Raw genomic sequence first — 24,598 nt, 5'->3', positions numbered from 1 at the left:
AAATAAAGGTTCTGAAATATTCAATCTTTTATTCTCATCTCAAACAAAATATCGTAGGAAACTCAGGGTACAAAGTGTCATGTTTGGGACCTTTTGACATCCTTCCTGCTCTGTTCCCTTAAAGTTTCCCTTTAAAAGTCCATGAGAACTACTGTGTCTAACATGGAAACATCCCTTCTGTACCAAACATGCTTCGACAGCAGGTCATGAATTCTCATGGTGAAACAACTAAATGATTCCCAGTTTCTCCAAACAGACATTTTCGAAGTGGTGATGCAGTAAGTGGGGGATTTTAAGGGCAGAGAAGGAAACTTCTTTGTTCCTGATTTAACGGGTTGGGAAGCCGGGGGAGATTCCACCAAGGGCTCACATATTCAGTGGAAAGACTCCTGCACTGTAGTGTTTGTTAGCTCGATAGTAACTGCACAAAACTCAGCAAGTGGGAGATGTAGTCATGTATTTCTAAGCAATCTAAAACTGGCCTCTCTATGCACGAGGAACCATAAAAAGAAATTGATGCTGTGTTGATCGTTAAAGATGAAATACATTTTGCGTTTGATACGGCGGTACCTTACTTAAGTGCTTTCTTTTAACTCAAAGAGGGGTTGGAGTCCTAACTATCAAACAGCATGTACGACCAGTTTAGGTAAAGGTATTAAAAAAGAACTGAAATGAGAGTGATCAAATTATGTAATAATTAAATCCATTGAAGGTTAAAAAGATGACTGAAATCATGTTCTGCAGACTTTCTTCTGTCGTCACGTGTAACTTTGAAAGTAAGAATAATCAGTGGCTCAAAAGCCGACAGTGCTGAAGTGAAGGATGAAGAGGGGGAAACCGATGACAAAAGGAGTCAACCTTTTGTTACTTGATGTGTTAAACTACTCAGCTGGACCTTATCAGTAGATTTAAGTCTATTTAAATCATATCTGATGATGGCATAACAATGGCTCAGGAGTAAACCCGGCCTGATGGCTCTTTCATCATCACATGTAGCAACTTTATCGTTGTTTAACTAGAGACAGTAAAACACGCTGCCTGTAGAGGGATACAACTCCCCTGTGCAGTATGAAAAAAAAGAATGAGTCAGATCCAATACTTCCATTCTGTGTCAGAGGTAGTTTCTAAAACTGACACACAAAATCAAAGTACTTGTTTTATAACCATATCACATTTGGTTTAGTTCATCAGAGACAGTATCTGATCAACCCGTCACAGTGAGAGGGGAAAGAAAATATAATTGCAAAGGAGGGAAGGCAGTTGGAGTTTGAAGTTGGTTCACCTACGCAGAAATTCAATCAGTTAACCACAGACACAAAAAACTGAAACTAGCAGGAGGAGGACTTGAGTTCACACACTTTCCAAAGTTTGAAATGATGAGGCGGAGTTTGAAGAATCTGAACACAAGCTTGTAAGTGAACCCGAAAGGTTTGGAAGAGAAGACATAAAAATAAGAAGTGTGGAGTGCATGGTCTCCCCCTCTCTGTGATTACACCTGACAGAGTGAAGCAGCCAGGGCTCCCAGCATTAAGGATGAAGACGTGTGAGATTCTGGTTCTCTGCAGGGATGTTTTCACAGACTCGTGACCTCTGAAACCTGATGTGAAAAAAATGCAGCCTCGTTTGATGTCCAACACACTTTGTAAGGAGAGTCCCACCACGTGTGTGCTAGTACATTTATTTTAACCTTAACATCTTATAATTTGCATTCCCTCCCCTGAGACAGACGCGTTACTTTCTCCTGTAGCTTATGACTCCGTAAGCCATGACAGCGAACAGAGCCACCAGAGCAGCTCCTCCGTACAGCAGCACTTGGAGATCTGTGTTGATCTCTGGCTGCGCCGGGGGCTCCTCAGCAGGGGCTTCTGGGACAGGAGGTGCAGCTAGCTGGGCATCTGGTTCTTCTGCAGTCTCTGGTTCTGGCTGGGGAGGCACTGTGACAAGCTCTGGTTCTGGCTCTGGTTCAGGGGCTGGTTCTGAGGTGACTTCAGGCTCTGCTGGTGCAGCGGGGGTTTCCTTGGCCAAAGATTGGGGTGCTACCTCAGCAGGCACTGGGGCAGCGTCAGCAGCTGGTTCTGGCTCAGGGTCTGGTTCTAATGCAGGAACAGATAAGGGTGCTGCGGGTGCTGGCTCAGAAGGAGGAGGGGCAGCAACCTCTGGGACAAGAGGAGGCAGCTCTGGTTCAAAGGATGTGAGGGAAGGCTCTGCTGATAAGATTGTAGGCGTCTCTATAACCACTGGCTCCTCTAATGAGAGCAGGGAGGCCGGGGTTGCGGAGTCCGCCTCGGCTGGCTCTGGAACAGGTGGAGTCTGGTCTCTAAATTCTTCCCTGAGCTCAGCCAGCTCGCTCTCTGTTCCTAAAACGCTCATCATGCTATCTTCTATTGCTCCTTCTTCTCCGCCTTCCTCCAGCAGCTCAGCCTCCTCGCGCTCAACGTGGACAATGTCCGAGTTTGAGGAGTTGTTCTCGCTGCGCTCCTCAGCAAGAGCCCCGCCCTCAGTGCTGTCCAGGCTTTTGGCGTCCTCGGGGTCCATCGCAGCGACCTGTGCCCAAGACTCGTGGCCTGCCAGAGACACGGGCAAGCTTTCTGTCTGCCAGGAGCTGTGCCCGCTGCTGTTGTCTCCTGTGCAGAGCAGAGAGGACGGGGGGCTGAGCTGGTCTGGATGCTGCTCCCCTGAGAGGATGTAAATATCGTTGCTGTCTTCAGCGATGGTCACACCTCGCTCCTCCTCGGACTCAAGGCTGTATATTTCACCCTGTGGTAAACAAAGACAGAGATGTTATCAACTTATGTTCGTCATAAAATATTTTATTAAAGATCTTTGGGTTGTAGTAGAAAAAGTCTAATCTGTGGTTTTGACATGACAGAGATAAGAGAGACAGAAACGTTCATTTAAAGCTCAGTGTGGGGAAAATGAAACCTCCAGCACTGTTCATCTTTCCAAAGTTCACCTTCAATGCCACCTAGTGGTATCAAGCATCTAACCAACAATAGATCAGACTATCTGCAGAGCTCTCTCATTATGTAACAGGCATATCATATGATCATCTGACACAGAGGTCAGCTCACTGAAACAGAAGGTGTTGAAATAAATCAAACAGAGGAATCTGCAGAAACACACATTTGTCCTCAGAATACTCAAAAGGTCAAACTATTGCTCTGAAGCTTTCACAAACAAAAATAATAACACGCTTATCTTTGCATTGTGCTGAGTGTGCAGTCATGTGCTGCAGAATCTATGGCTCAGAAATGGGACAGAGAGGGTTTATAATGAACCAGATACATCCTGACAGGCTGACTGTCCTGAGGGCAGAAACACTGAAGGGATGCACTGCAGTTTGCTGCAGCTTGAATTGAATGTTATCTTTCCACACATTCAAAACAGAAATTAAGTCCAGGTTACAACCTCAAAATCTTGACCAGTACACATCAGTACGATCGCTTAAAGCTCCCCCGAGGACAAACTTTAAATGTGTGCTGACCTTTAGTGACCCCTGGGGGAAAAGCAGTTTGTTTTATCACCTTGCTGTTTAAACATATCACTCACTGTGGACATTTACTGTGTAATAAGAAAAAACTGTAAAAAAAAAAAAAAAGGAAGCTAATTCTTCAGCATGCTGTGAATCGTCGTGTCTCACACCTACACAACCGCATCAGTTACAAGCATCGGGTTACAAGAAACCTTCACTCCAGCTTTGAATAACCAAAGGGCAAACCATGAGCCATGAGCTGTCACCAGAACAATGCAGAATAACTCACAGCACTAAAAACACATGATCAAACCTGTTCTCTTTACGAGCTGCTGTTCTTAAAGATTCACAGCAATGCTAGAGGCTTTGTGAAGCTGTGACTGGACCAAGCAGTGCAGAGCTAAATGCTAACTTAAGCATGCTACCATTCTCATCATGACAAAACAAATGCCAATGTTTAGCAGGTTACACTTTTTAGCATTACATATCAACCAGTTTGTGTAGTACAGTTGCCAAAGGGAGGGTATCTGGTCCTCAACCATAGTAATGTACTTTTATCCTCCCATAAACCAGGACCCAGTCTGAGATCCTCTGACAGCGCTCTGCTAGCTGTTCCACGGTCTACACTAAAAACTAAAGATGACAGGGCCTTTGCTGTCAGAGATCCCCGACTGTGGAACAGCCTGCCAGAGGAAATCAGACTTGCAGATTCAGTCCCTAATTTTATTTCACCAATCAAGACACCTTTTTAGTAAAGCTTTTAATTTGTGACTTTATTTTAATTCTTAACATTCTACCTATCTGCTTTTATTTTCTGTTTGCTTTTATTGTTTTTGTGAAGCACTTTGTTACTTGTATTGAAGAGTGCTATACAAATAAAGGTATTATTATTATTATAATTATTATTATTATTGGTCTCATTAATGTGTTGAGCTGATGATGTCACTGGAGGTGTAGCTATGACTGAAGTAATATTGCTAAGAGACTAAGTGAGCTCGTAACTGATGCATGCAAATCATAACAAAGCCCAGTCCTTTTTTTTAACGTTTATCAAACGAAGGAAAACTGAAAATGAATCTAATACATAGAAAGCATGTGACACTATCAACTTTATAATGAAGTTATCCAAACACAGTCATCCTCTATGTTTACCTACAGCCTAATGTGTTAAAACAACGTGATGTAGTGAAAATAACGTTTAGCCTTGCTGTGTTAAAAGCTTGATTCTGATCGGTCAAAACCCTTTAACAACAGTGATCAATTCTCAAAGGCAAAAGTGGCGCAGAGGACAAAATGATCACAAACGCCATATCAAATTAACCAGCATAAAGCAGTCCATCACATTCTCCCTCTGTTTATACTGTGGTAAACACATTGTAGTGGTCTCAGGCTGGACTTGAGAGTGGCTAATTAATGATGGTTAGTGGGCACAGATGTGAGAGCAGCCTGAAGAGCTACTGGACCCCAACCATCTCTGAGAGGGAAAAGAGGAACAACATCCTGTCCTGCCATCCAGACAACAACAGCAGCAGAGCTCGAGAGACCATCTCTAAGCTGCGGATCTCTACAAAGTCACTTAGACCATAAGCCTTTGTGATAATAACAACAAAGTTGGGACAATTGTCTCTTGTGTGTTTAAAGGTGTGTTAACTTCAAAGCTCTGAAAAGGAGAGCTGAGTGAGGACAGAAAGGTCAACAGCAATATTCCAGAAGAAGTCCTGTTCATCTACCTTCAGTGGAAATGTTCACTTTAACGTGTTTTATCACAAATATGCATAAGCAACCCAATAAATAAACAACCCATCCTTTGTGTCAACTTGTGACTGGGTGATAAACAGGATGATTTATGGCGAATGTAAACATCACTTATAAACCTCACTGTGGTGTTGAAGGAGACATACTTCATCCTCGAGGGACTGTGAATGACTTCACATCAAACCAACATGTCTATGTTAAGACATGATCACACTTAGTGGTCATATCTATTTGATCAGGTGAAAGGGACAGTGAAAGAAAGCTGGCTGTCTGATGGATGACTGATCAGAGCTCACAGATCAGGAACCATGCACGCCTTGGTTGTGGTTAAATTTGGATTTGTCACTCTACTGTCACATTCCTGTAGGTGTGACCTGAACAGATGAGATTCAAACTGACAGTGGGCACTGAGCTGTTTGTCTAAAAGGGAGGGTGTATGTGTGTGTAAGAGTGTGTGTTCAGCAGACAAACAGGTTCTCACAGAGACACCTTCCAGTTTAAGAACATGATAACACGTCGTTATCCTCTTCAGATTGTTAAACGCCAATTTGCATCTGATCAACACATCATTTAGCTGAGCAAGCTCGCAGTGTGAAAACTACTGTTGACCCATGGAAATGTGATGTTTGAATGACATGGCTGTGTGAAGGTTATTTGCCTTACAAGGACACTCTGCGGCGTGCACGGCAGCTGCATCAAGGGAGGCAGCGAAGAGATTAAATCGAACAGCGCTGCATCGTTATCCAACATTTGCTTTTCTCTGTAAGCTGATTTTCATGTGAGAGAGAAAACCCTGGTCCTCCTCAGGGGGCAGGTCCTCATCAGCTGGACGGGACAGGGAGGCCATGTGTAAGAGCCAGAGCTGAAGGTTGCTCTGATGGTTTTCATGAACCGAATCGATCATGCTGTCTCGTGTTTGAAGTTTCTGATGCCAGCATGAGCTGAGCTATCAGTAACCCTTAAAGCAGCTTTAACTGAGCGCAACAGAGATGATCAGGTCAAGTTTTACTGTCACGCATAAAGCACAGATTGTTCAACCCATTTCCTCAATAACTTTTCATGCAGTTCGGTGATAATAGTTAAAGTATGTGGATGTACACGGACATGATCACGAAGTCAGCGACTGAAGTCCAAGGCTCGAGGCCTTTCACACATACAAGCTTTTGAACAAACAAATTAACGACAAAATAACTTTTAAACCTGCAAAAATAAACCAACATGGACTAAAAGATCTTCAAAAACACACCTGAGGAGACGATCCACTCTGAATCTGCTGGTTTCTAAACTCCACACTGTTGTCCTGTCACACTGCTGAGGCTGGGAAACACACTGACTTTAAAAGAGCCGTTCTCTCTCCACCCTCGCCCCGAGACAAAGTCTATAAAACTAGAAGAACACATTCCTGCTGCAGAGCCAAGGGTGTACTGTACTGTGGGTTTACCTGTCATTGATTTGCATTTCTTCCCTCCCTGAGCTGCCTGTGCTGCACTGTCAAACATCACACAGCTGTAAAGACTTTAACAAATTACTGTCTCTGAATAACTTCAGATTTTTGGGAGCAGAAAATAGCTGCCACATTCCTGTGACTGTAACGAGTCCTCGCTATGAGACCACAAACTGCCAACATGCCGCGTGCTCCTGCACATACAACACTACAAAAAGCTCAGTGTGCTTGAACACAACGTCAGAGAGAACACAGGACATTTTCTAAATAGATTCCTGAATCAAATTTAAACCGTTCACCATCAGGATTACTCTCATCAGTGTAATATTCTGGAGCTCATATCTACTCTTGACATTTATGAGGATTATGTAATCTGTGGACAGGCTCCGCAGGAGGTCACAGCAGCTGGTCGGTGTTAAACCAAACCAGGACTAACAGGGAGTGATCATCAGGGTTTCATTGTGCTTTCATTATAATTCAATGAAAATAAAACAGTGTCAGTCGGACGTTGCTCATGAATTAGCTTTTTACCACCCAGTATCAGGCTGTGAAGAGTGTGATCATTCACATCCAGATACACGCAATATTAAAACTCTCTGAATATAAAGCAGGCGACATCTATGAAGCAGATAACAAGGAGCTGGAACAATAAAATCCACCTGAACTTAAAGCTATGGTTTAACATCAGTGATGAGGGATGACTCAAAAAATGCAAATGAGACCTTCCCCAAAGACAGACTGGGTACACTGATATTATACAGATCCAAACGAAGACCTGCAGTAAACAACATCCCCTAAAAACATTGTCTCTCTCTTTACATGTCATCTGTAATCACTGCAACTAAATAAAGTCAGAAGAAATTAAACTGAAGGCAGACTTTTTATAAACACCAGTGGAGATGATTTGTATTCATGCTTTAGTCCAGATTCTGCTGGACGCTGAAACCTGTGAGCGCCCACGTCTCCTACAACTTGCTCCAGCAAATAACCAACAACCAGTCTCACTACTTCATCCACTTTTTATAATTTATTTTCCTCTAACACCGTCTTTTGACTGAATGTAAAGAAAATAAACCCCCTTTTAGAGCCTATAATGAGTGTATTGTAAAGTTTAGACACAGGATGTCACGTTTGTGCATGCAGAAGCCCCTGACAGTTAAGATGTGTTTGTGGACTCTGACAACTCTGAGAGCCTCGAGCAAAACCCCTGTTATGTGCAGCCAGACAGTTGCATCAGTAAATATTGGTTTTGGCCAGTCATCTTACTGTGTTGTGGCAGCAGTGATGCTGATTGATAGAGGGGAGGACAGAGAGAGAGAGAGAGAGAGAGAGGGATGGATGGATGGATGGATGGATGGGTGCCCTGTTTAAACCCTGGAAGTCAGCCAGAGCACCGCAGCTGTGCTGAGTTCCTCAGCACGCCACAAGTGGGCCGGTCGAGCCCCTGGTGGAGATGCTTTTAGAGGATTATGGGAGTTATTTTTGGGGCTTCCTCAGACTGCACAAGCACTTTACTCAAGTAGTCCAGGGCCATGTTGATGAGCTGATACAGGGATGCTCACAGATTTCCTGGAGCGGGTGAGAGAGGGAGCTTTTACGTAATAGGGGGAGCACTGTGGCACACTGAGTGCAGCATGATGAGCCCTGACAGGGAACCTTACAGCACCCTGTCCTCAAAATACCATCACTGCTACATCACTGTCTCCATGCAGCATTAGCATCAGCTCCTGTATAACTGAGGGCGTGTAGAAGATGCTTTATTGCCTTTCAACATATGCTGCTTTGACTATCCGTCCGCTGCAGTGAAATGATGACTTTATCACCTCTTTCTCTTTGCAGAGAGGTCAGGTGCAGTCGTTAGTGTGCAACTTTTAAACCTCAGGAGTCACATTACATCCCGCTCACAAGGACGGTAATCTGAAATGGCTAATGTGCAAACTCATGCAGCGGTTATCACTGTCGGACTCTGAAGGACAGTCGTCTCGGGACTCAAGGGGACAGAGAGGAAAGCTGCACGCGAGCAGACAAAAGACAGACTATTACAGACAACCTAAAGCAGCTGTCTCTAGCATGACTGTAAACTGTGTTCTCCTGTTTTCTTGTACACCTCTCTTATTTTAGAATCTGTCTCTCTGTAGACACATTTTTTTCTCATCTCCCCTTTTGTACCTCCCCAATCTAGTCCCCTCAATCCCTCCCACCGGCCCCAGGCTGTGTTGTCTGAGGGCTTCAGGTTTTGTTCCTGCCAAATGAAGTGTGCATCGCATTAGGGTCATCATAATCCTTATTGTACTCGAATGTGAGAAAGAAAAGACAATATGAGGGGCACCCAGAGCTAAGACGGGTTGTCACTTTTACTACAGTTCTAATAATCTCCTAGAAAACTAGATGTTCAGAATGTCGACTTATTATCAATTCAACACAGAAAAGTCACCCGTCATCATCCGTGCAAAGGTTGTTTCTGCAAGACATACCCTCTAAATAAACGTCACAACACAATTTTAATGCACGTTGAAAATGTTCGTTTTGTGCTCCATGATTTAAATAAATGTAATCATTGTGCTACAATACAATCAATCCATGCAGTATGCTGACACGCAACTGAACAGAGCTACTCAGCTGCTGGGAGTTTGTCACTGCTGCACACTCGTTCTCAGAGGACACACTTGCACGCACACGTCCAAACCAATGAACTCACTCGGAGGTCGCTAACATCAGAAGTAAATCGTCCTACCTCAGAGTAAAGTGGTCGGCGTCCCTGGTTTCACCTGAACAGACTAACTTGGTGAAGATGGAGTGGATGTAGAAGCTGGCTGCAGAGAAGTGTGAACGTGGACAGCTGTCAAACTAATGGAGATTTCACTTTGCTCTTACTGGCCCACCCCCTTTCCTCACACACCCCTCCCTCCTTCTTACTCCCTCCCTTCATGCAATCGCTCTCCTCCTTTCTCTTCATCCCTCCATTGCTGATCATGCCAGGCTTTCATTCGTTCATCCCCTATGACATAACAAAGGGTAATAATGTGTCTTTGTTTGGAGGGATAGCACTCTCTGTTCACGTTACACTGCACGAAACATAGAGGAGCATCATCACGATGAGATAATGGCGACCGGTGCGACAGTTAATAGGTCATGTGACCCTCCATCAGTGTGACCTCATTCGTAGGGATCATCTGTGACGCAGTGTTCCACTTTTTGTGCTTGGAGCATCGCCAAAGAAACCTCAGCCGATATTAATACTGAAGGAAGAACTTGAAGCAGCAAAATGTGTATGGCGTGAAAATATGCTCCGAGTTTGAGCATGGAGAGCGTGAAGAAGACAGGAAGTGATGTCGCTGCTCTCGCCTCATTCCCCTGAGCAAACAGAAAACTGGAGACGGTGTCTATCAGAGTTTTACCTGAGGACATGTCAGTTACAACTTTCACAGAAACTGCAAAGATTTCTGTCAGCGTGAGAATGCACACACACAGAGGTCATAGAGTGAAAGATTTCTCTCACAGCTAAGGAGACAATCTGCTTTTTTTTTCCTAAAGAAAAAGGCAATATCTTGTGTAACAGAAATACAATCACATTGTTGTCCCTAACTATGATTGAACAATGACAAACAGACAGATGTTTCACAGATTACATGAAACATTAGACCTGATCATTGTGATAACACTTAAATACTGCAGGTTATTTCTGGAGATGATCTGCTGAGGATTTGTTGTCACACATCAGGGTATGATGTATGTTTTAATCCCATGTACGGGCATGTGCTAGTTGTGGATCACTGAAGGATCGGGGACTTTAGGGTATGAAACATCTGTACAGGTAGCTCACTAACGCCCTCGTGTGGATTTTTTTAATTCTGCACTTCACTGAGGGCCTGACTCACTGAAAGGACTGAGCTGCTTTTGTGAAACTTGTGCAAAACAAGCCCAAAAAGAATGGCTGTTTTCTACTATACTAGCAGTACGTACTGATTTGGCCTAAATTCAGTATGTATGTAGTTTGTGAACAAGAGCAAAATCTGCAGTATGCCAAAACTCCCCAGATGTCTACTGATTCGGGAAAATTTCACAGTATGCATCGGACCAGTCTGCCTCTCACACACTGCACAGTGCTCGTTCCACTTTTTCTGTTCACTTCTTTTTTTGACAGGGGAACTCAGTTTTTAGGTGCTGTGAAAATGACTAAATTCCATATAAACCACTTCCTAACTTTATATATATATATATATATATATATATATATATATATATAGGCATTACCAAGCGTGTCGGATACGGCCCTGGTGGTGAGGCTTTCAGCAGTGTGACTGCCCCCTGGTGGCTGGCTGCAGTATGGGTCAAAAAATCCGTCTCCCCATTCATTTGAATGGGGGAGCAGTCAAACAAACATTAAAAAATAAATACACGTTGTACGAATGTTTCTCACATCCGTATGCTCTGGTTATATGTAGTTAGTATTTGACTGTTTTGTGTCCGCGCACTCTTTTTTCTGAAAAGTTTATTTTTCGTTAGTTATTAGAGTTTAAAAACGGGGTTTTACTTCCGGGTTTCCTTTGATTCTCAGCCGCCGTAGAACGAAACTTCAAAGGGCACACAGCGTCTTGTGACGTTACGCTGTAGGGCGGAGCTTATTACAAAGGCTTCACAGGCTCTGGCTGCACAATGGCTGCGCCCAGGAGAGGGATTTTTTGGCTTCAGAATTGTACAACGGGAAGAGGCGGAGCAACGCTGTCCATTTTTATTTACAGTCTATGGGCATTACCTACTGCCTACTACATTCGTAAGTAGTATGTAACAACCATGGTCTAATTCAGAACACGCATGCAAAGGGTTTAATGCTCCACAAACTGTGCTATAATGTCACTCTGTACTGGTGTTTCTTGCACACATTGCAATGAGCTGTTAAGCATTCATTTTGGACACATGCCCTGTCTGAGCAAACAAGCCTCATTTCTAATAAAACCTAGTTCACTTACACTAGTGCTAACAGCCCCGCACAGTGGGCTGCAGTGTTTATAAGTACTGTTACGCTCAACACCACAACCTCTGGATGACCTATAATAGAGTAATACTAAAAGACTTTATGTGCAGATGTACTGACATTACTATTGTTATAGTAATGAGGGCTTTAATCAGTGTGAAGTGGTCTGAGGATCAACTCCTGCACATACGAGCTGTGACATTGCGCACAACAGTGTGTTTGTTTTTTCCTAAACAAGCTGTTTTTTATGAGCTCGCTCCAGCTGGACAGTAAAGGTGACATTTGTGTCAGATCTGTATGAATCTGCTCCACATCAAACTGGTAAGAACTTTCCCTCTCCATCCAGCTCACCATCAAAGTGGACAGAATTTAGCTGCATCAGGATGAGACCTCACAGCAGAGCGTGGAGATGCTTACAGCTCCTCTCAGTCACATTGAAACACAAAACTGAAGCAAACTGCACAGAGCTGCAGAGCTTTGAGGACTTCTCTATGCCTGAATATCATTAACATAGTTTACTTTGTGAGTTTGACCTCAGACGGAGCAGATGGAGGGGCAAATGATGCACACTTCTTCCCTGAATCTTTCCGTTTCCTTCTTGGTGCCTTTTGAACATTCTTGCATGATATTCAGTTATTTATTGGAGCCGATATATTCTGCCCTTCAGTCCTCACATAAATGTTTTGTTTGTTATATGTTAGAATTTCTAACACTTTATGTTTCTGGAGGCCTGACAATCAAAAGCCCTCTGAACACATCCTGTTCAGGACAGGTCTGTAACACCTCTGTTACACGTCACTGTCTGTGTTAAAGGTAAGGAGGTGATGTTCCACTACTGAGACAGCAACAGAGGAAGTAACAGCGCTGTTCCATCCTGCTATCGTCTATGTTTTCACAGACAGTTTTGCCACTCTGTGTTACACCTCATGCCTGTTTGGTTTCAGCTGCGAGGTGAGGAAGAGAAAAATCAAACTGTGACACTATTATGAAGTGTCACAGTGTGATTTGTGTGTTGTTCAAGTATAAAGGCTGTGTAATGTTTTTGGCGTCATTTGGAAATTTCTGTGTAAATAAGGCAAAAAATTTAAACATCTGAACATCTCTCGTCATTTTAACGCTGAAAAAAACCCCAACACTTTTCTTCCATTTCTTAGTGACTTTGGAATACACATACAGAAAGGTTTGCATCATCTCATCCACTGTGTGCTTGAAAACTCACCCATCCCCCCTGCTGCATGATGAAGCCAGCTTCATCCTCCTCTAAGAAACGCACCCCGAGATCTAACAGAGTCGTCAGTGACTGTCCCTTGCTTTCTAAAGCCTGGAGCAGCACCAAAGGCACTAACACCTGAGAGACAGAAGAGAAGAAGGTGTTACAGGTGAGGGGAAGAAGAGAGACCATGCACAGACATGAAGAGTGCAGAGGTTACAAATATAAGAAACAGGAATCAAATACTGCACTGTGGCATTGGTTTAATTGTGTGTTTTGAAGTTACAATGTCATAATAAAGGCTGATATACATAAGGAACATATAACACTGACGGCAGGCTCACCTTGCTCCAGCCTCCTTGTGTGTGTGATGAGAGATTCACTGATGTGTCTCTGAATCTCTGATAGTCCAGAGGCCTGGAAGACAAGAACAACCAGACTGGAATAAAACACAAGCTCTTCATAAGTAAGAAGAATTAGCGTTTTAAGACTTGAATCCGTACAAAAGTCAAGAAACACAAACACAAGACTTGGATCGCAAATAAGTGTTGATGCTGTCCAGGACTTCATTTTCATTTCAGTGATTTCTGTTAGTATCTGCTTGGAAGGAGTCAGATTTAAGTTTGTAAATGCACATGTGATGAGTTCTGAATCCACATCTTTCCCAGTCTCGTTCACACCTCTGACATCATGTTGCGTTTGGTACTCTACAGTCTTGTACTATGACAACAGATTAGTGTGCTTTCTCCTATTTCTGCATGAGTTTTGTACTCTGCGAGGCGGTTGGTGAGAAGAGTCTGCGACAGTTATATTCTGCTGCACACTGTCACAGTTAGAGGCTGCCAAGTTCACCCAAAGTCTTATCTGTTGGCCACAGAGCGGCTCTGCTGGAGCTGCTGCTGATTCAGAGTCTGTCTCAGGTAGGGCTGCAACGGATCACTAATCTCACAGTTTGGATCGCAGATTTGTGTTGTGCACTGATCATTTTTCAAATCAGCCTCAGTCTGGGCAGATGTGTGTCTAACATGAGTCTGGTCCTGCTGGAGGTTTCTGCCTGTTAAAGGAAGTTTGTCCTTGCCACTGTAATTTGCTAAATGCTGCAAAGTGCTCTGCTCATGGTGGATTAAGATGAGATCAGAGTCCTGTCTGTAAGATGGGACTGGATCTGATCCTGTCTTGATGTTGGGTCTTTGTTAATAATTTAACATAAAGTACGGTCTAGACCTGCTCTGTTTGGAAAGAGTTTTCAGATAACATTTGTTGGGATTTGGCGGGGTACAAATAAAGATTGGTTGATTGATTGATTGACTCTGATTGCACACTTAAGGGCACAACTAATCAAAACGCTTCTCTATGCAACTCAATATGTATCACAGCCTCTTTTCACTACTTTGCCACAACGACAATAACAAATACAAGCAGTCAGACAAAACCTGGAATCCCTTTTCTTTCAGACCATGCTTTTAAACAAATACACCAGGCTGTGATATAAAAAGCTGAGTCATGTTAATAACAGTATGTGTTACTCTCCAACCAATAATATTAGCACGAACATGAAACAGACATCCTTCTGAGAATAACATCAACATTACAACTTTACAGACACTGTGGTGGCACGCAGCCACCAGCTGATGCTCTCATAATAAATACAGACACACTGAGAGTGAGAGGAGAAACCACAAAGCAGGTTTGATTCAAAGGAACCATCCACAGTGAAATATTAACACTCTGAGTCTCACCTTCTTTTGTAGTGTAAAAACTCTGACGACCTCAGAAAGTTATCGTTTCATGAAATCGCTCATAAAAAGCCTGAAATATTGATGTGGACAGATGAGCAAAAACTGGAAGGGTTGTTTAATTTTGACGAGTTTTAGCTCACTGATTTCCTTTTAAAAGTCTGGAAAAGAAGACAAGATAGTCTCTTTTAGCTATGTGTATTTTCATTTAATTGGTGTGCGCTCTGACCCTGGACTGCATAAAATTCATGGTGTCTCGTAAGCCCACACGGGCTGGGCATATAAATATACTACTCATAAAAGTTAGGGATATTTAGACTTTTGGATGAAATTTATGGAAAGTGTAAAAAGTTCATGCTCCAGTGATATTATATCATGAAAGTAGGGCATTTAAGTGAAGCAAGCAATGGTCATTTCTTCATCTTAAACAATTGATTGAAGCAAATCTAACAACAGTGTTGGGTATACCAAGACCAAAAATGTTTCAATAACTCGTCATGTGTCCTTGAGCATTATTAACAGCTCGACAACGACGTCTCATGATGTTCACAAGTCGACTTATTGTCTGCTGAGGCGTTCCACTCTTCTTGAAGGGCTGCCCTCGGGTCATTCAGGTTCTGGGGTTCTGGGGTGCAGGGCTGCGACCCTCTACACCAGAGAATCCCAAACTTTTCAGCCTGCGACCCCCAAAATAAAAGGTGCCAAAACCTTGTGACCCCAACTGTCCCTCCAAGTGGTTAAATGTTAGGTCATACTTCATTCACTTCATACTTCAAAATGAGTTTACCTACATGCACATGTGGTTGTGTTTCCTCTGCTTCTGTGAATTAACCTGCTCCTGATCTTTTTGTTAATTAGCTGTTAGCTAACCCTCACTCTAACTTTAGGAGTCATCTGGTAACAAAGAAAGGCAGAAAACTAATGAAATGTACTTATTTGCAGGGTTTTATTTCAAATGTAACTACTATTTGTGTAAAATAAGCAAATTCAGATTACTTAGAAAAAATACAAAAACCGGAAGACATCTCGCAACCCCCCATTGGTGGCATGTCAGGATTCATTGGTTGGTGGACAATGTTGCGTCTGAATGTACCCAGAAGGTAGATCACAAATGAATCATTGGTTACTTCCTGTTTTTTTACTTTTGGGATGATGGGACTTTCAAACTTTGGAAACCCTGTTCTATGTGAAAGTTTGCACAACACTTGCTCAACAACATAAAACCCCCCCCAAAAAACTGAACAGTTTTCACATTTGTTCAGCGGGTCTCCATGGTGCCTTCATGCACTACTTTCACTCTGCTTTTTGTTTGACCTGGCTTCAAATTATTCATCAATCCACAGATCATATGCTGAACCGAACCATGAGAGTCTATCCAACAAGTCGAGTATCAGCTGAGATCTGTTGAACCTCTGATCTCAGATTAGCTTTATTTGTGGGTGTCTCATGAACCCTCTCTCAATTTAAACTGGTTTGATTGTATGATGTGTGTGCTGTCTCACATCACACAGGATGTCAAAAAATGATGTACATACTGTATTTCCAGCACACACTACTGTCCTGGGATTTTCAAATGTGTCCACTGTATGTCAGAAGTTAGCCTCGTGGTTTCACCGCCTGTTCCCATACACAGAGGATAAAGTCCTCGTCATGGCAGCTGGGACCCTGTGCTGCATATCTGCCCCCGCTCTCTACTCCCCACATCTCCCCTCTTTGGACGTCCTATCAATAACAGCAAAAGCGCCTGAAAAAAATTACTTCACAAAATTGTCAACTGAAGGAAAGTACAGGTGAAAGTGTAGAAAAAATTTAAACAAAGTGCATTAGAGTGAGAGTAAGAGGTAGAGAGAGGTAGAGAGTAAGAGAGAGGTAGAGAGCAAGAGAGAGAGAGCAAGAGAGAGAGCAAGAGAGCAAGAGAGAGAGCAAGAGAGAGAGAGAGAGAGAGAGAAAAGAATATGTGATTTACTCTAACAAATTCAATAGAGAAGTGTGTGCACATGTGATCGTGTGACTTTGTTTAAGTTGGACAAGGATGTTCATTTAGACGATTATGAAGTGAGTGAATGAGTCTACACCCTGCAGCACAGAATCCCAGTTAAAGGTCAAAAGTTCACAGAGGAGAAAATGGAGTGAGCAGTGGATCAGTATGTCAACACTGACTTTGTCAACACTCTAAGATTGTACCTCTCGCTGTGTGGTAACAGAGTTTCCTCACACTGGAGGAATTTATTCTGAGATTAGCTTCATGAGGAAACTGTGACTGAATGTTGAGCAGTGTTGTTGCCTCTCGATTCTGTTTGTTAAGAACGATCTCTGTCAGGGAAAAAGACAGGCAGATGTAATACAAGACACAAAACTGCACACTGACCCTGCAAGGAGTGTTTGCACGGCTGCTGTGAGGTGTGTGTCGAGCTCTCCGGCCACCCGGTCTCCCACCACAGCGAGGCAGTCTTCAGCAGAGGTCTCTGGGTTGGCTGGGTTGAACACCAGAGATCTTTGCTGGTCAAAGCCTGATGTGGAAGCAGCTGCAGGACACACAGAGGACAGAGTCACGTCTCACACAGGAATACAACGTGTTACAAGACAAGAAACAAAGGAAACCGGAGAGAGGTGAAAACAGAACTAACAAAGAGGTTTCTTTGTAGCTCCATGTCTCTGAGTGGGAACATCTTCTGATAATAACCTTGTGTCAGGAATTATTCCACTTACTGGACTTCCACTTTATCAAGAGTCAAAATGAGAGTAGAGTCTAATAACACAGTTTCACAATAACCAGAAAATTAGTTCCCAACTAAGAGCTCCCACGTAAAGACTCTCTCCTCTCAGAACAACTTGATGGTTGTAAACTTGTGTATTTTAATCTTTATCTCATGAAGTTTCTAATACACAGTTTGAGTTTAAAACTTGTCGCCTTCTACATAAAGGGACCTGGATTGATTCAGAGCCAGCATCTTCATAACAGTTCCATGTTCATTCAGCATTTAACACAAAGGTTCATCAACATTCCAAAGTAAGAGAGAGAGCTTTTAAACTTGGACAGTGGTGAGAGCAGAGTTTCTCTCATGTTACATAGAGAACTGGAGTTATGTAAAGAAACCAAAGTTCTCCTCTAAAGCATACATTACACACTTTACTCTGTCAAATATTGACTTCTCTACTCAAACTGCTCCTGTACAAAAACCACAGCAGAGACAAGACGGAGAATGATAAGGTATAGGAACTTCTTTGTAACTCTCCTGTCTGTTTTTCAAAGAGCCAGGAGGTTTGATGTTGTCAAATTGTTGTTGAGAGTCTGTGCATTTGAAACATGTCTTAAGTGACGGTGTGATACTGTGACATCTTCTTTCATGTTTGACTGTGAAAACAAATCAGTTTCTCCAACAGATGTCTTCTGCCTGTTTAAAAACCTCCTCTCTGAATCTACAGTTAGGTGGATGAGCTTCCCGGCACTGCATTAAAGATGATATAAGATACGGATAAACATCAACGTCTTATATCGATGCATGGTGCATTATTTACTGATCTCCTCAACAGGCTAGTGTCAGCTATACCAATGTTCAACTGATAGATCTCATCCATACATAACTGTGTTCAATATTTATCTGTGATCTTAATGAAATGTACAAACAGAGTCACAGAGGTGTTATTGAGCAATTAGGAGACATGACCCCACATCAAAGACAAGAGGCCTGAAGTACTGTGTGTGTGAGTGTGCGTTTGCGTGCGTGCGTGCGTGCGTGCATGCGTGCGTGCGTGCGTGCGTGCGTGCGTGCGCGCGCGCGTGCTTACAGGCAGTGATTTCATCTTCCAGTTGTCTCAGCTCTTCTTCTATCTGTCCTTTTATCGCTGTCGTCCTCTCTCTCTGGTTCTTGGAATCTCCTGCAAGAGAAAAGATAAACATGAGAGTGAACCAACCGTCTCTCACCCTCTCCCTCTCTGCCAATCACTCTTTATGAAAACAAACAAACAAACATCAATGAAAGAGGAAACACTGGATAGAACTTGGGTGACAGCGCCTACACAATAAGCGTGACACTTGAGTCCACAGTTTGCAGAACGAGCTCGGCGTTTAATTTCAGGTGAATTTTCTCTGAACTCAAACAAGACGAAATATTTGAATGGTGCTCTCTCATCGCGTGCTCACAGGGTATGTCAATTATTAACAAGACTCAGTCTGCACTGCTGGGGGCATAATGAACCAAGCAAGGGGAAAACTCAGACAAAAGGCAGCAGCAGAGTTTGACCACAAGCTTTTTATAATCGCACGAAAATATTCTGAATGTCGCCTTTCAGTTTGTACAAGATCTAACATCATCTGAAGAGGGAGGGACACGCTGTCTGCTGCTCACTCACTCATCTCCTGCCATCAGATTTCTATCCATGAGGACTTCATTAGCTGTGTTTGAAACAGCTGAACAAGGCAGACAACTACTGAAATGTAGCTATCATTATTTATAACTTGTCAGCTGACTGATATGACACAATGTTTTCTAAACAGGAGGGATGTTGACCCGCAGCAACCCCGGTCTCTGCTCTGTTTGTGTCCCTGCAGTTCATACATGAACTCTCTGACGGTCTCTGTTGGTTTTTCGGAGCTTGGATGCTGTTTCAGCATTGAGCCAGACAGTTAGCTGGCCAACCACTCTGTATTGGTCCATCGGCGTGTGAGTAATCCTGCGGTGATTACACATGACAGGCTGTCAGAAATTGGACCGGGTCAAGCGGAAAGCAGGGATCAGCCACTCCTCTGCCTTTCTCCGCCCCTTTCAAGAATGCACACGACAAAGAAAGAGACAGGAAGTACCTCACCATTTGACCATCTCCTTTTTGTTCCTCATGCTTAACACGCTAAAGCTTTTTAAAACCTGGCTGTGTTCATTTCCTGTTCAGACACGTTGCCTTAACTGACCCTGACCTGAAATGTTGGAGGTGTTTCTCCTTGTTAACACAACGGGTTCTTGAGCGAGGTTATGCTTTAGTTTTGCAAAGTAACAGTCGTGAACTGGTGGCTGACGGGGAGAAGTGGTTTCTTTCATTAATTCTTTAACAAATAACAAAGCACCATATTTAGATTATTACACCTGACATGGCAAACTCTTTAAAGCACAGCCTTATTGTGCGATTGTTTTTGGTGTGCAACACACACATGTGAAGTCTGCTGCAGCATCCCTAAACTTCAGCCTGAGTGAAACCTCTGAGCTGTCAAAGAGTTTGAACTTAGCTATTCTTAATTCTTCACTGAGAAACTTACATGTTGCTCGGTAATGTTCTAAATCATGATGAACCTCTCTGAATACACACACACTAATCTAATCCCATTATCATCTCAGAGCAGTTTTCATGCTTAGCATCCTGTGCTGCTGTTGATGCTGTGAGATGTAAATGTACAAGTGAAAAAAAGTCTGAATTAATTGCTGTTAATAATCATTAGATAAAAAGCACTCTGCTATTTCAATTATTACCAAGACTACAAATATCAGGCCGTATTTTATTTTATTTTTATCATTACTATTATTATTATTATTATTATTATTATTATTATTATTATTATTATTACTATTGTTATCATATTTTTAACTATGTAAGTACAGTGTTGTATTCCCCTGTCCTGTGTTGTAAGCTTCTGGAACAAAATAAAATTCCTCCAATGGGGGATCAATCAAGAATATCTTATTTTATCTTATACATCTGACATCATCGTACTGACCACCTCTCTCTGCACCCTCAACCACGACCCAATCCCACTCTTCACCAGTGGGGGCTTGCCGATAGAGGGTGTTCGGGCGCTGCCCCACCACATTACCTTCAATAAGACATAAAAAAAATTAAATTAAAATGAAATAATAAAATAATAGTCTGAACTATATATAAATATATTTTTAGATGAGCAAGATAAATATTATATAGTTAATGATGAGTAAAGTTGTTTCGTTCATCTGTGTTGTCTGATTGGTGACGTGTTTTCGCCCTGGGCACAAACATTTTTGGCCATAGACTCTCGTTAGAAGAAGTTGTACATGCGCAGTAGCTCCTCTTCAATACAAGAGATAGGACCATGTCTGGGTGCACCTTCTCTGCGCCCAGAGCTGAATGCAGCTGGATGGGGCCGACGTCACAGCCGTCTGTCATAAAGTGCGGCTAATTGATAGGTCGAGCAGAGGTCTAGCCGTGGGAGTTGGAGACAATCGGACAGGGATGCAGAATGGAGAGAGAAATTAAATCATTCAGTGAAATCACTTAAGACATCACCTTTTGAGAGGAGAAAGTACCAGGAGAAGCTTGACGTGAAAGAGCGCGGACCTGATCAGCCCAACATCACAATTATCAGCAGTCCAAAGACAGAGGGAGACAATCACCCGGTCTTTTTCCAGGACCTTGTTTAGCAACAAGGCTTGGCTAACTACATGCAGTGAGGCTAATGCTTTATTCTGCTTTCCCTGTCTCCTTTTCCAAACGTCAGGATCTGATCCAGCATGGATTAAGACAGGTATTACTGATTTGATACCTTAATATATGTTTGCTTGCTTTTTAGTATATGTTTATTTTGGAGTTATAGCCCTCCCCCAGGAGAAAACTCCACCAGCCGCCACTGCTCTCCACCCTCATGGACTTTAGTGATCTCAGGCGTACAGTGTGTGAGTCCCTGAAGGTTTGAGTTGGTGTAAAGATGAAGAATAGGACACATGGTTATGACTTCATAGGTGCCTGAAACGAAAACGCTGCATTAAACTATCAGAAAAGTAAACCGACCTCCCGAGTGTATTTGTGTTTCTCTCACCACATACAATGAATGATCAATAAGTATAAACAAAGAGGAACAAATAACAACGCACAGCCGTTTAAATCGAGTAGCTGAACAGTATCATCCTAACCATCTCTCGATGTTCAGACTGAATTCTGGGTAAGTCCCACTGAGAAGTCGGCAGAAATGCTCACTCATACGAAGAGTGGAATTTGGAGTTGTAAAGTCCACATCAGAGCCCTCAAACACTTGGTGATTTGATGGTGTGACAACACTCAGCGAGAATGCGCCTTAAAGTCTGTGGGTGTCGAGGTTGGGATTTGGCACAACAGACTTTCATTGCCTTGCAGATGCATGGTATGAAAAACAGACATCCTGATGCCTGGAGCTACTTTGGACACGACACTGAGAGAATTGAATTTGGCCTCACATGGCATCTGTTTGTTTACCGTCACTGAATGTCATGTTTAAGAATGAACAATTCTCTGGATGTGTTTCTGTGCTGATGTGAAGGAAGATTGTGCTGAGCCGGGGAGCAGGTGGGAACCTGCAAACACACACCCTGAATATTTCTGTTTTAACTGCCCTGCTTGCATGAGTACTCAACTCTATTTGTGTGCTGTGTGAATACCCGAGCGTGACGTCTGCCCTGACATATGTGTACCACATTGAAGAGAGCCCTGAAACAGAGCGGCCTTGACACAACTTGAACTGCAATAAAGAGCTGTGTCACTTCAGGATACCATCATAAGAAGCAATACCTCCAGTCTGATTACACTGAATGAAGTTATGAATCAAAAGAAAACACAGTCGCTGCTTTCAGACCTTTCTTCTCACCTTGAGTTGTGGGTTGTGATCTGCCAGCAGGCAGCAGTCCCAGGTAGTTGAGCACAATAAACTTGGTTTCATAATGAAAACCCTCAGGCACAGTGGTGGAGGCAGAAAAGGTGGAGCCTGAGGTAGCCATCGAACAGACGTGTGTCAGACTCTCAGGCACATACGTTCTTACAATTAAAGCTGGACGTCTCACCTGAGGACAGAGACAGCAAGAGGAGGAGAAGTGAAGTTAGCGATGTACAGACGGAATTAATCGAATCAGGGCCAGTGCTGATCCTGATGTTAAAGATAACAGTACAGCAGACAGGAAATACCAGTGATTCTTATTTGCTTTAATAAATGATGTTGCTTAGTTATTTGTGTTGCCATCACTTCCTTTGTTTGGGTCAGGGACTAAAATAAAGCTACATTATAGAACATCAGTGAGCATAGACACAGTCTTTCTGGCCTTCATTAAAACATCTTCAAGAGAGGAGGCATACAGTTATACAAATTATAGAACAACTTTATTTTAACTTCTTTAATCAAGAAGTTTCAAAAGCCTCTTTAGCTGCTTTACATCACAAACTGAGTAAGAAGACATTTTCAGTTCTTACACAGCCAAACAAAAACCGACTTAAAGATTAAATAAATACATGTTACAAAAAGATTAAAGCACACATCTGTAGAAAAGCAATAACGAGTCAAAATTATATTAAATACCAAAAAAAACTAAGATGTAAAAATGAATAAAGGAGATAAAAAAAGATGTCATTCATTCTCTTATGTTTTCATGGATGTGACGCAAGTTACGCAGATTAAAGCTACTGTAATCAATTATATCTAATAATTTGCAGATAAGCCAATACAGATAGTCAGTCAGTCAGTACTGTGCACCACTAGTTGTGATATTCATGTTTGCTGCATTAAAGCAGCCACATGTGGGAGTCCAGATCAGAAGTCACGATGCAGCTGGTTGTCAATCAGCTGTGATATTAAACAGCTATTACACCTACACCAGATGCATGATAGTGTAAGAGTAGACGTCACATTACCATTGTGCCAGGTGCACATGCTCACCTGCCCATCTGTTAGAGGGGCATTGAGGCTGATAATGTAATCTCTCTGAAGCTGCATGATAGTTCAATGAGAGCTCAAAGGGAGATAACCCTAAGACATGTCAGCCTTACATATGGGTACGTCTTGTACCTTCATCATACATGACACAATGCAACTTACATAACCCACGTGGTGGACAAAGGGGCGTGAAATGTCCTTCAGCCTTTAGGAAAGAAAAGTATTGCTGCTGTGCTTTATCCACGCGTTTTCAGGATATTTAACTACTGCTGACAAACTCATTTATTGGCAAGTGTGAGGTTAAAATGTATTCGTCAAGTTTTCGGTATCTGATGAGGCGCCATGCGGGGTGAAAGCGAGATTGATAAAGTCAAGTTTGTCAAATTAAACGAAACACTTCCGGCTACAACTATCAAAATAAAACCTTACACTTTAAACAGATTCGTATCGCAGCTTTGAAGTTCAATTTGATTTACCATAAAGAGTGGTGTACTAAAAGGTATAACAATGATATGCTATCATTGTTAGAGTCTCTAAACTGACATTACTTCAAACGATGGCCCCAAAAAGGTATAATGTCACACCGAATAAAAATCAGACATGTAGCTCACGTAACATTGCATGCTGCACATGTATGAGTGCAATCCTGTAAAGTCATTTTTTACACACACGAGTGGTTCCTTGAACACATCAGCACATCTACAAGCTGCAGCTAGCTTAACGGTACACGTTTTAAGAGCCATTTCAAAGACGCAAAACTCAGCATGAATTTAAATAAAGAACACTTAAAGGTTTCTCACCGTCCTGGTCTAAAGGCAACCAGGTGCTGACAAACGACAGGCTGAAGGACACAAAAACGAGCCAGACCCGTGCAGAAGTGGCAGAGGAGGGCAGACCACTACTGGCTGAGAGCAGTAGCACTAGCACACTGTGTGCTTTGAAAGCTGCACAAGTCAGGGACAATATATCAGCAACCTTCCTGCAGGGACCTTCAGCATAAGACTTCCACAGCGTCACATGGAGCAGTTTGCTTCAGAATGTCATAAAAAGCAGGATTTAAATTGGAAGTGTATTTTATTTATCATTGTTTGAAGGGGAAAAAAATCAAAATTCATTAAATGTTCGCATGTATCATAGCAACCGAACATGAAGGGCAGGTAAGCATGGAATTTCGCGGGTAACCTTACACGATAATGAAAACATTTACTGAATAACAAACTTGTATTCTTAAAAATGAAACTGCACAGAAAGTAACGATTTTCACTGAATAAATAAATAGACAGATAGACAGATAGATAGATAGATAGATAGATAGATAGATAGATAGATAGATAGATAGATAAATCACACATCTCGAGAGGGCAACGAGGG

At 42.5% G+C, this 24,598-nt stretch overlaps 1 protein-coding gene across 4 annotated transcripts; it reads right to left on the bottom strand.

Annotated features, from left to right (window-relative positions):
* Positions 1-5: 5 nt before the first annotated feature.
* bcl2l13 (BCL2 like 13) lies at positions 6-24,338 on the bottom strand. Of its 4 annotated transcripts, none has more exons than XM_034686542.1 (8): positions 24,028-24,338; positions 22,172-22,364; positions 20,300-20,395; positions 18,382-18,471; positions 16,961-17,117; positions 13,201-13,273; positions 12,866-12,994; positions 6-2,757 (listed from the first exon to the last, which is right to left on the bottom strand). In XM_034686542.1, exons 2-8 carry the CDS (start codon positions 22,299-22,301, stop codon positions 1,732-1,734), a joined length of 1,701 nt encoding a protein of 566 aa, XP_034542433.1. In that variant the 5' UTR covers positions 22,302-22,364; positions 24,028-24,338; the 3' UTR covers positions 6-1,731. The 4 variants fall into 4 exon arrangements, with proteins under 4 accessions (XP_034542433.1, XP_034542434.1, XP_034542435.1 ...); XM_034686543.1 differs by lacking the exon at positions 24,028-24,338 and adding an exon at positions 23,390-23,602; XM_034686544.1 differs by lacking the exon at positions 20,300-20,395 and having other exon boundaries at positions 24,028-24,334.
* Between the last annotated feature and the right edge of the window lie 260 nt (positions 24,339-24,598).

The sequence above is a fragment of the Notolabrus celidotus genome, chromosome 6 (assembly GCF_009762535.1).
Source record: "Notolabrus celidotus isolate fNotCel1 chromosome 6, fNotCel1.pri, whole genome shotgun sequence".
In the NCBI taxonomy this organism is placed as follows: Eukaryota; Metazoa; Chordata; class Actinopteri; order Labriformes; family Labridae; genus Notolabrus; species Notolabrus celidotus.
The sequence above is the reverse complement of the archived record's forward strand: the minus strand, read 5'-3'. Positions and strand labels throughout refer to the sequence as shown.

Bases quoted from the DNA above. Each gene is read 5' to 3' on its own strand.
- bcl2l13 (XM_034686542.1), bottom strand. From the start codon at position 22,301: ATGGCTACCTCAGGCTCCACCTTTTCTGCCTCCACCACTGTGCCTGAG. The intron at 20,396-22,171 runs GTGAGAAGAAAG...GTCTTATTGAAG, and splicing joins ATCACAACCCACAACTCAAG to GTAATGTGGTGGGGCAGCGC. The intron at 2,758-12,865 runs GTGAGTTTTCAA...TGTTTACCACAG, and splicing joins TCATGCAGCAGGGGGGATGG to GGTGAAATATACAGCCTTGA.